The sequence below is a fragment of the Balearica regulorum genome, chromosome 1 (assembly GCF_011004875.1).
Source record: "Balearica regulorum gibbericeps isolate bBalReg1 chromosome 1, bBalReg1.pri, whole genome shotgun sequence".
NCBI lineage: Eukaryota > Metazoa > Chordata > Aves > Gruiformes > Gruidae > Balearica > Balearica regulorum.
The window spans coordinates 34,111,798-34,123,925 of NC_046184.1; the positions used below are offsets into that span (position 1 = coordinate 34,111,798).

The 12,128-nt window shown below is 44.4% G+C and overlaps 1 protein-coding gene across 1 annotated transcript; it reads left to right on the plus strand.

Moving 5' to 3' along the window:
* Positions 1-7,649: 7,649 nt before the first annotated feature.
* LOC142600047 (prolactin-like) lies at positions 7,650-11,685 on the plus strand. The gene is made up of 5 exons (XM_075742851.1): positions 7,650-7,680; positions 7,804-7,955; positions 8,072-8,179; positions 9,590-9,769; positions 11,491-11,685. The coding sequence occupies exons 1-5, from the start codon at positions 7,650-7,652 to the stop codon at positions 11,683-11,685; spliced, it is 666 nt and encodes a 221-aa protein (XP_075598966.1).
* Positions 11,686-12,128: the final 443 nt, after the last annotated feature.

Sequence of the window (12,128 nt, forward strand, 5' to 3'; positions counted from 1 at the left end):
GCTCTCTGACCGTTTTCATAGGCCTCCTCTGGACGCACATCAACGGCTCCATGTCCTTCTTGTACTGGAGACCCCAGAGCTGGATGCAGTACTCCAGGTGGGGTCTCACCAGAGCGCAGTAGAGGGGCAGAGTCACTTCCCTGGACCTGCTGGCCACACTTCTTTTGATGCATCCCAGGATACAGTTGGCAATCTTCTCCAGAGAGTTGGAATAGATCAGGTATTTCAAAACCATGTTTCTCTCTACTTGAGTGCTACCATCACTGCCACAAATAGTAAGGAGGATGTTTTCCTGGCTGCTAAGGATAATCTTTGTAGTCCCAGAGAAGGCAAACATGCAACATGTCTAACAGGTTGTCCAGGAGAGGAGTAGCAAGAGAAGCAGCACTCCTGCTCCACTTGATGTATCAAGCACATGCTCCACCAGTTCCCAGTCTACGTTTGCAAACAGAAAATGAGATTCCTCTGGTCTAACTTAGTTTATAGTCATGACCCTAAGCTCCTCTGGTAATCAACAGGCAAAACCAAGCACCACCAGAGATTAGTGATGGACACCTATCTCCAGATGAACCTCAGAAGGTGCCCATTTCTAAAGTGTAGATGCCTAAAATTGGAGGGGAGAAATCCTATCCTGAACAACTGAAAGAGAATTGCACCGCATGCTCTGAACACACATTTCTCTTTAGTATTTTGCAAATGAAGGATGACAAAGTCCTTCTCTCTAGAAGTTTGTCCCATAAAGGCCTGATCCTCCACAGGAAAAATTCTTATTTCGATGCCTCATTTTCCAGAGTGCTGAAAGGAGGATCAGATCTTTTAAGGATGTTATTCCTTAGGTCAGAGTAAGGCCATAAGCAAGAGAGTGCAGAAGAGAACAAGATGGGATTGTGGAAGGAGAGCTGAGGGTGCTACACTTTATTCTGTTGAACCATCTTCCCCAAATTAACATGACAAATGCAGAAAGTAGCTCCAGCAGCCCAGGCTAGTCTTCAATCAAACTCCTTTTCTGGAATGCCATGGATCAAGAACTCACCAGCATACATACCAAACACATGCACATCTCCAGTTCAAACACTCTGAGACGCACAGAGAATAAAAATAAAATGCTTCATATAGGGGGAAAAAAACCCAAACAAACAAACAAAAAAAAAGGAGCTGTGCTTTCCTTTAGTTCTTTTATGTTTGAGCTGAAGCTAAGCACTCAAAAGCACATGTTGAAGAGGCAAGCTGACATTTCTGTTTGGACATAAGGAGACCAATATGGAGTAGGAAGGCACACTCCAAGTGGCAGGAAGAAGCTGTAGCTGAATTTTTGCTTTTGCTGATGAGATTGTAAAATGCAAGACAAACTCCTGTAAAGCCTTGACATAAACCTGGAGAAGAGATGAGGAGGGTTCTCCATGTAAGAAATAAGAGAAGCAGCAGTAGAAATAGTGAAGGGCATAGTTGTAGAAACCAAGAGAGGACAAGAAAAGCAGGAGACTTTATAGGAGATGACAATGGAGAGCTTTGATTATAAAATGTCATTATAGGTATAAACAAAAGAAGATTCAGTGAAGATCACAACAGGGAAACATGACTGAAAAAATCATAAAAGGGAAAGAGATCTATTTCGTGAATGTAAACAAATTTTCAGTGAGTGAAGAGTTATTAAAAGAGATGGAGGGTGGGGAAGGATTTTACCCAGAGAGACAAATGGAATCAAGATGAGGGGACTAAAGATTATTTATACTGTGAAGAAAAGGTGAGAGGAAGAAGTAAAAGAAAGATATAAAGGCAAGAAATATACAACCAAGAGCAAGACAAGGTTTGATAACAATTAATTTTTAAAGAAACGGATAGTTGGGCAAACCAACAATTTTTTCAGATTCACTCAGAGAAAGGTCATGTTTGCCCAAAAGCTTGTTGTCATTTTTTCCAGCTATATAAAATACGATCTGTTCTTACTTACCTTGTACTGTCTATGTCTTTGGATTTTCAAGGCTGCAACAATCAAGAATAGTCCAAATCAAGTGATTAATGTAAAACTGCAGGTTGGGAGACACTGAATTGGACAAAGCTTTTTTCAAGAGAGGAGAGAAAGAAGAACAGAGAAGTTAGAAGTGAGAAAACACTTCTATATGAAGTGATAAAAGCAGAAACATGCCTTTTTCTTTACAGAACTATGAAAAACCATGGGTCTGTGATCCAGCCTTCCGAAAATGGCCAACTCCTTCAAGTGGGTAGTCAGCTCTTTTTTCATTTCACTTCTAAGATCCAGATTACATAGTTTTCATATTGTTTTATTCAAGAGCTCATATTATTTTCCAAGCAAAAGCATGTGACTTGCCCCTTTTCATGCCGTAAAAATGTGCCTGTTGCCATGTTATAAGAAAAGGGTAAATCAATAATGGAAAATGTTTGGTTGAAACCAACACTTTCATTTCAGCTTTTATGCCTTCATGATGTAAATTTAGGAGTGATTTTGAATACATAATGAACTCCAGTTATTCTTGCACTATAAAACTTCAGCAGGCTGGAAGGAGGAGAGGTCTGATGTTGCCTACTCACCCTCCTGCCCACAGCACGATGAACACCACTGCTGACTGTCTGAAAACTGTTTGAAAGTTTATAAGAAAGGTTAGATAATGATGGAGATTTCACGGTGTCCCAGAGCAATCTGTTCCAGTCTTTAACTCTCCTAACCATTAAGAGGTTCTTTCTAATGTCTAATTTAAATTTCCCTTATTGCAGTTTAATCCCATTATATCTTGTATCCATAATGAATGTGGTGAATAATTGATTCCCTTCCTCTTTGCTGCTACCTTCTGCACATCTTGAAAATTGTATCCTTGCCTCATCTTTCCCTGCTAGAGTAAACAACCCCACTTCCTTCAGTCTTTCCTTGTAAGACAAGGGGGGGGGGGGCGGGGGGGGAAGCGTTAACCTTTAATCATTCTTGCTTTTCACCTCCAGGTTCTCCCTGGCTCATATGTCTCTTGAAATGGGATGTCCAACACTGAACACACTATTCTAGTGGAGGCGTTACAAATGCAAGGTATGGCAGAAGAACTCTAAGCTCAGCATGAGGCAGCAGTGTGCACTTGCAGCCCAGAAAGCCAGCCATATCCTGGGCTGCATCAAAAGCAGCGTGACCAGCAGGTCGAGGGAGGTGATCCTCCCCCTCTACTCTGCTCTTGTGAGACCCCACCTGGAGTACTGCGTCCAGCTCTGGGGGCCCCAGTACAGGAGAGACATGGAGCTGTTGGAGCGAGTCCAGAGGAGGGCCACGAAGCTGATCAGAGGGCTGGTGCACCTCTCCTGTGAAGACAGGCTGAGAGAGTTGGGGTTGTTCAGCCTGGAGAAGAGAAGGCTCCAGGGAGATCTAATTGCAGCTTACCAGTACTTGAAGGGGCCTGCAGGAAAGATGGTGAGGGACTGTTTAGAAGGGCAAGTAGTGACAGGACAAGGGGTAATGGGTTCAAGCTGAAGGAGGGTCCATTTAGATTAGATGTTAGAAAGAAATTCTTTACTGTGAGGGTGGTGAGGCACTGGAACAGGTTGCCCAGAGAGGTTGTGGAGGCCCCATCCCTGGAAGTATTCAAGGCCAGGCTGGATGGGGCTTTGGGCAATGTGGTCTAGTGGAGGGTGTCCCTGCCCATGGCAGAGGGTTTGGAACTAGGTGACCTTAGAGGTCCCTTCCGACCCAAACCATTCTATGAGTCTACGATTCTAACTCTTCTTCAAAGTACAAACCCCAGACTGCAAAACAAATGACTACAATGCAAAGCAGCAGTAAGATACTTCTGACTTAGGTTCAGCTTGCTATTTCTTACAAGTTGTAATCCCCTTCTGTGCAACTGCTGCCTCATTCTGTATTTAGGCAGTCTAAGTTCCTGTGTAAGTATCGTACTTTGCATTTTTCTTTTGCTGAGCTGTACCCTACTTTCTTCAGGCCATTTCTCTAATTTTCAAGATCATGTTATATTCTCAAATGCTAATGACTTCTTCTGGTTTGGTGTCATCTACAAACTTAAAATATCAGTGAAGAACCAGGAAAAACAGTTCTTTTAACATTGATATATCACTGGTTAAGAAAATACCATTCATTTTAGAAACTGGAACCTTAAATAAAACTTCATCTTTTACTGTGGATTTTTTCCTCTAAGTTGCACTGCATTTTTTGCCATGCAAGTCATTTATATTTTACATAGCACAAGTTCACAGCTCCTTCATAACTCAAAAATTGTCTTAACATTTTAAGGAACCTTTTCTAGGATAAGATTTGTATATGTCAGGATTTCTCCAAGACATGTGAAAACCAAAAGAAAATGGCTATTGGCCCATACAAATAAGTTACCGATCTACATGCTTCCCATATGCACGCTACCAGTGTTTGTCAGATCCCATCATATCCATGATTGCTCATTTTCTGATAGTTATCAGAAACAATACTAATATTCCAAGCCTTCAGTTGGACCACAAGCCAGCAGTATTTTATCAGCTACCAAAGAGCTCGGAGCTATTGCCAAGGCTTCCTGTGTGATCCCCATTAAGAACTGGCTCAGCAGCTCTAACCACTGAAATTAACTGCATTGTTTTATTCATTAGAGATAAAACAGTAAGAGGTAAGAGAAGGAGAACAACCTCTGCTAAATAGCGTAGATCGTTAAGCATATCTTAATGAACTGCTTTTAAAACTAATTTTAGAAATTCCAAAAAATGAGGGATAAAAAGTGTTTTATGGATGCATCGTGCTGTCGAACTTTAGAAGTGACTTTGGGGAATTTTAGAGAAGTGAGTTTGGTCTGTTGGGTTCAGAGATGTATTGGTTTGAAGGGCTGTCTAAGCTGCATTGCTGGTAGAGCCTGAGGAGCGTGTGGACTAGCCCAGTAGTGGGATTTCTAGTATTTGCTTATATTGATCCAACTCTGTTAAGAAAAAAGTAACTTCTTTTTGGAAATTGCACTGATTTAACTAAATCAAATCTAGCTAGCTCAGTGCACATCATGGCAAGACAAGTTCCCTGGAAGGACACAAGATTTGTTGGTGGCTCTCAGAGAGAAATAACCTTCATGTGAGATGTCTATATGAATGAAGGCAATGTAGATTGTCTGAGGAAGACATTTGAATGTTCATTCTCATGTGCTATCTTTTCAACCTTCCTTTGGGTGAAAGGAAATCTAAATCCCTTTTTTCCTACTTAAAAAATCAGTCTTGTTAAAAAAAGCCAAATCCTTAAACAGATGCAAACAAGGAAAACAGAACCCAGGCAGAGAGCACAAGCAGGCAAATGGGACCCTTACTTAGCAGTGACTTCTAGTGGCATTTTCAGCACTAAAGGTCTTCACCTCTCAATGTTTTGAATCTGTGCACATCCCAAAATCTGTCAGCTTTGACAGGCTTTGGAGTTCAGTGGATAGCCATGTGGACACCTACTCAGAGCCTAGAAACTGACACCTAACTCCTTGGGGAAGCTCTTATTTTCAAAATATGATTCCTTTGGAAATATGACTTGACTTCATGCAGGATGCAGTGGCAGGTGACAATTACTTTTAACATTTGACTAGAGAAGTAGCTGCCTTTTCTTGTTTTCTACCAATTTTTTAGCATCCACACAGACTATAGGAGAAAAAGGTCATTTCCTCCTTGATCCAGAGCTAGTCAAACTCATATCTTCCACCTCCAGAGGGGCTCCTAGCCACCCAGCCGTCCTTAAAAGGTGGAAAAGAGGGACATTTTTCATCATTCTGCTGAACATATGGTCATTCCATTTTCCATAAAAGAAATTAGGATTCAGGGGCTAGAAAACAGATACATGATTCTAGCATAATGGCTGGGGTAGTCACAGAGGAAAGATGACAACTTCATGTCAAATGTATCCTTATTTCTAGCAAACTACTCCCTTGGTAGTGAAAAACCTTCAAGAAGGGCAGAGCTGACTCATTCTCCATATCATAAGAGCCACCAGCTATGGCAGCCCTCCAGCCAACCTCAGATTTGAATACACACAGGCAGTGGGATTCTATCATAGAATCACAGAATGGTTTGGGTTGGAAGGGACCTCAAAGATCATCTAGTTCCAAACCCCCTGCCATGGGCAGGGACACCCTCCACTAGACCAGGTTGCCCAAAGCCCCATCCAACCTGGCCTTGAACACTTCCAGGGATGGGGCCTCCACAACTTCTCTGGGCAACCTGTTCCAGTATCTCACCACTCTCACAGTAAAGAATTTCTTCCTAATATCTAATCTAAATCTACCCTCTTTCAGTTTAAAACTGTTACCCTTTGTCCTGTCACTACTTGCCCTTCTAAACAGTCCCTCTCCAGATTTCCTGCAGGCCCCCTGTAGGTACTAGAAGGTGCTATAAGGTCTCCCCGGAGCCTTCTCTTCTCCAGGCTGAACAACCCCAACTCTCTCAGCCTGTCTGCATAGGAGAGGTGCTCCAGCCCTCTGATCATCTTTGTGGCCCTCCTCTGGACTTGCTCCAACAGCTCCATGTCCTTCTTATGTTGGGGACTCCAAAGATGGATACAGTACTCCAGGTAGGGTCTCATGAGGGTGGAGTAGAGGGGCAGAATCACCTCCCTTGACCTGCTGGTCAAGGTGCCTGATTCCAGCTCTACCAGACTCTGAGCTGTTCCCATTGGATTTCATAGGGGTAGGGTGCCAAACCTCAGAAAACACAGCAGAAGGACCCTGTGCTCAGGTTCTCCTGCTGGTCAGCTTGAAGCAGCTCCTAGTTTCACATGTCAGCAGCCATGAGCCTCATGACAAACATCTCAACTTTCCTTGTACAACTTGCAGGGTTGCTCAGGATCTCACACCAAGAAACCGAGGACAGCAACCGAGTTTATTTGGACTTGCAACCCTTTGGGGATCCTGATCTGCCGTGCTTTGCCATGTTACTCCCTTAATCTTTTAGCCATATGGGGCATCACCAACTGTCTTCAGGCATGCTTGCACCACCAAGCAGGCAGTCACCAGCTATCACACCATCAGTGGTCTTACCTCTGACAGCCTGCAAGGGAGCAGGGAAAGCAGATCTCATCTTAACTGTATGATTTGAAGAGATAGTTAAGAGATTAATGTCATCAGGCCAGTCTTCTACCCCTCATGTTGCCCATTGCTGTCCTTGTATAAACCCCCCAGTTTATTCACCTGTTCTCAATTCTCACACCTTTACCCCTCAACGGCCGTGGACATGCTGGTATAGCCCTGGCCACGCCACCTCTGTGAGGGCGCAGGAGCCGCCCGCCTCTGCCCATGGGGATCGACTGTGACACCGACACCGGGGCAGCCCCGGTCCCACGACGGACGGGCGCTGCGCGGGTCTGTAGCAGCCCCACCACAGAGCCCGGGAGACCACAGAGCCCGGGAGATCAATTTCTGCTGGGTCCTGTGGGCTGCCGGGGGCGGCGGGGGGACGACGACTGGCCCCGTCGGTGTGAGGGGGCTCCCGCCCGCCCGCCGAGCCGGGAGCCCCGCTCTGGGCGGCTTGCTTACGGTGGCCGCGGGCTGCGCACGTCAGGGAGGGACCCGTCATGACCAGAAGATCCCCCCCCGCGCCACGCACATCCCCACCCGGCATATATAGGGGACGCGGGAGCAACGCCGGCGCCGGCCGGTCCCAGTCGCTCCCCGCCGGGCAGCGGGCTCCGCGGCGCCATGGCCCTCCCCCGGGCGGCGGGTCGACCAGGTGAGGGCGGCGGGCGGAGCGAGGCGGGGCGGAGGGGAGCGGAGCGGAGCAGAGAGGACCGGGTCGGGCCGGGCGGCACCCCCCGACGCCCCGCGCCCCCCGACGCCGCCGGGCTCTTCGCAGGTGCCGCCGCGGCGCTGGCGCTGCTGTGGCTGCTGGTCTGCGCCCCGCGGGACGCCGGCTGCCGCCTCCTGACCGTGGCAGATCTCTTCGACCGGGTCATCCGGCACTCGGGCAGGATCCACAGCCTCTCCACAGCGCTCTGCGCCGAGCTGGTGAGTGCCGGGCCGGGCTCCCGCCGCCGCGCACCGGGCTCCCGCCGCCTTGGGAGCGGCTGCCGGCGGGGCGAGGGGGTGCTCTCGGTGTTTCTTTAGGTTTTCTTCCGCCATAGGAAAAGCACTTTCCTCCCCGTGACAACGAGCTGGGGAAGCCCTTTCGGAAGTGCCACACGTCGGGGATGCTGACCCCCAACGGCAAAGAATACGCCCAAAAAATCCCGGTAAGGCTGGACGGCGGCGGAGGGCGGAGACGGGGCGGGTGGGGGGCACCGCGGACCCCCTTGGGGTTGGGGGACTGGGAGGGGGCCCCGCGGGTCACACCGCCTCCTTGCTCCCCCCTGAAGAAAGGAGAAAGCACCCCTCGTCCCGTCAGAGCCCCCAAAAGTCTCACCCATCGCGCTGTGGTGATCCCCCACCCCAGTCGGGCTGGAGATAGGCAGAGAGGTTTTTCTGCCTCCGTTGCTTCACCAGCAGTTTGGATTGAATAAGCTGCCAAGTTTTGACTCCAAACAGGTGCACATCACAGAGGTGTTGTATACGAATCATTAGTTTGTTCTGTTAAAAAAAGCCGTATACGGTTCCATATGTTTAGATCATATTTATTAGTTATAATAGAGGTATTGCAGCAGTACTTCGTCCAAATGGCTGACGGACAGACATCCTTTTGATTTTGTTGTGGCAGTGTCTGTGGAACAGCAAGTTAGAAAACTGTGCACGTGACAGATAAGTTAAATTAATCAGTGTCACTGCAAAGCACAAAAAGCAATCATCAGGAGCAAGAAATAACAGTCATTATCTCTGAATCAGTAGTTAGGTAAGGGGAAAAGAACAGCAAATTGTTTTAGACAGATGTAATGGCAAAGAGAAAAAAATCGTTATTAATTTAGAGAAGGGCAGGAAGGGTTTCTTTAGACAGAGAAAAAGCATATTGTAAAGTCGAGGATACAGCAGCAGGAGAAACTTTTGCCTCTAGGAGGAGACAGGCAGTGACAAATGTTAACGTTTTGCTCTTGGTTGTGATGGGAGTGAGGAGATTCCCCCAAGATGTGTAGAAGCTCCCCTGGAAGGGCAATGGGAAATGAGGCCCTGCTGGCTTTAGAAAGCTTTAACCACTCAACTGTATTTCTGAACGTACATTGCAAGAGAGGTCTTACGGCCACTGAGTTTCTGTTAGAGAAACAACCGGGAAGTATGCCTGCAGTGAACCTCTTCCCAACACGGCCATAACCACGGCAGGTGTGAGGAAACCCCTGCACTTCCATACCAGCAAACAGAGATGTCTGGATGAGGCTTCTTGGGCTTTTGAGACATGTAGGAGTTCCTGAAAACTTTTTCAGTAACAAGTATGTTTGACAGGAATGCCATCATTTTGCTAATGCTGTTCTCCACAGTTTTAGGTATTACAGAGCTTAGGAGCCTAAGCAAGCTGAAAACAAGACAAATACAACTTTTGGGTGTTGCTTGTATTTAAGCAAACAACCAGAGACAGAATGGCCCTTAAGTTCTGAATATTTGAAAAATACTGAATTGCAGATATAAATTTTAATCCCACTGAGATTTCACAGTGAGACAGTGTTCATATGACCTGCTGCAAACTAACAGAGAAACTCTTTACTATTTTAATTTATAAGAGAGAAGAACTGACTCACTTGATACTGAAACTTTTGCAAGCCTGGAAAGAACCCCTTTCCCACTTTAACCAGCATATTGAGCACCATCAAGAGCTACCTGATGACAGCCTTAGCAAAGCTAAGCAAATCAGCAATATGGTACATGAGCTGAAGACTGGAGTTGAGAAAGTAACAGAAAAGGCAAGATTTTCAATGTAGCTTTTATTTATACCAGTCATGTGATGTGAGTGACTTGGGGGGGGGAAAGGGGCAACGTCTGCTCTCACTTGGGCTATAGCCTTAATGCCAACAGAGGCTCCAAGCCAGCAACGCTGGACTTTGTTACAGATACAGGAATTTGTCAGTCAAAGGATGTGACTTAGTTTATGGATTGGCAAATAGATGACATTATATGTGTCTATATGTGTAGAGCAATATTTTATTAATCTGAAATATATGGAAGAAAGACACAAGTACCAAGACTAGAGCCATTTACAGCTTCATGTATGAGCCAGTAATGACTTGACTTTTCTAGGGCAGTAGAGCAGATATGGATAGGCTGTGACAAATAATTATTGTTTTCAGTTTTATTTGGATTTACATTCTAAGTAATTCAAGTATCACTGCTGTCTGCTGCAAAGAGCTTCTTCATAAGGCAACAATTTTATGCTGGGATAAGTTCTTCAAGACAACAGTGGCATTGCTCAAGTTAGATGCCAGTCCCAAAACAATTTCAAAACTCCCTTCCAAATTCTGGCAGATCATATATAAATTATTGGATATAATTTTTTGTTATTTCCATTTCTGTCTTCTCACTACTAGCCAGAAGTCCTGATCTTTGTATTTCTTGTGCATTCGTATCTAAAATTATTTGTAGTTTTGGCTAAAGAAGTGAGGGCTGTGTGTCCGTTCTCTGAAATGGCTACACTGCCAAGGAGTCTGTTTCACAAAAAAGTGAATAATAAACTAGTATCTTACACTAGTAGCTCACCTTTTAGCTTCATGAACACAGGTGGGGAATACAAGTTTTAAAATGATGAGCAGCTTATCACTATAATAAGAGGAATCCTACCCTGTTCTAAAATGCAGCCCTGGTTAGGGTGACTCAGAGTTACAAATGAAAAGTCTGTCTTCCAAGTGCAGCCATGGTTCTGGGTTAAAATGGCCTTAAAGTTCAGAGGTGTCAACCTCAAAGCTTGACCTTTGTTTGCTTCGTTCTGTAACTGAAGCAAGCCATCAAACTCTAAACTAGCTACACATGTCTGGTATATTTACCTGATTTTATTTTTCTTAAACACCTTTGAAGGAATTACTAAGAAGGAAAGCTTTGAAGTTTTGACACCTCTGTGCTATGGACATAGCACAAGGTAGAAATGTAATTTAAAAAATTATGCAAACAATGCAAGTGTATTTCAGTATCTTGCAGCTGTGTTCTTCTGTAAGACAGTAATTCTAAGCTTGGTTCTGTTGTGAAGCTCCTACTTTAAGAGTTGATAACAGCCTGCAGAGTTCACCAGGTTGAACAGCACTGATGAATGCTGACATTAGAAGCTTTCCTTCACAAAACTCATTAAAATAAATGACTACAAAATCTCAAGACTGATTTGCTCTATTACTTCAAGAGGAAATGATTGCCAAATAATAGGGGTTCCTCTACTTAAACTCAGATGGAGTTATACCCCAGTATTCTTGCATATATCAGTTCATTTCAGGCTAGTCTAAAGATTGTACAGATACTGTTAAAATAAAAAGACAAAGTTATTCTATGTAAGGAGCTTCACCTATATCTTCATTAAGCATGTGAAAGGTCTGGAGTCGAACAGCCCAACATAGTCATGCCTCGGTTGACTTCTGCACTGGTATTTTAGGATTTGTTGTATGTATAGTTACGAGTTGTACTTCTTTTCCTGTTTTCAATACAGATGCAGTCAATGGGGATCATCAGCAATTCTTTAAATGGAATGGCATCATCTGAAGCTGCTGGTTTATCAATTAGTAATGAAGCGAACATGATGAGTGACTCTGACTTCATTCACTGTTTCAGGAGAGACTCCAATAAAGTACAAAGCTACTTAAAAATTCTTAAGTGTAGGATTATGCCAGGAAATAGTTGTTGAGTTGTAATCTCTTGACAAGTAGTCTTCAGCATGTTGTTTATAAAGATGAAAAAATAGAATTTATAGATTATCATCACACTTACAGTAAATTTAATAGGAAAGTGGGTTTGAAATTCTTTGGCAGCTACTTGACACAGTTGACCTATGCAGATGAAATATTTAAATAAAGCATCATGTGTCTATGTGGGTTAACGCTCCAGATGATAAAAAGGAGTACTCTAGCAGTAGATAAATAAATGTCCTTGCACATTACACTGTGGCAGACTATATTATGGCTGATTCACACAGTTTAGATATATACATAGTTGAAAGTGAAGTTCAGTCTGTTAAACCTTGGTACAAATACATCTATATACTATCAATACAGTGTATTTTTATGTTAAAAAAAATTTCCCCTCATTTCTACATACATACATACCTACCTGCAGAATATTGCTTAACAC

Coding starts and splice junctions, on each gene's coding strand:
- LOC142600047 (XM_075742851.1), top strand. CDS start 7,650: ATGGCCCTCCCCCGGGCGGCGGGTCGACCAG. Junction 7,681..7,803: donor CCGGGCGGCGGGTCGACCAG/GTGAGGGCGGCG, acceptor GGCTCTTCGCAG/GTGCCGCCGCGGCGCTGGCG. Junction 7,956..8,071: donor CAGCGCTCTGCGCCGAGCTG/GTGAGTGCCGGG, acceptor CTTCCGCCATAG/GAAAAGCACTTTCCTCCCCG.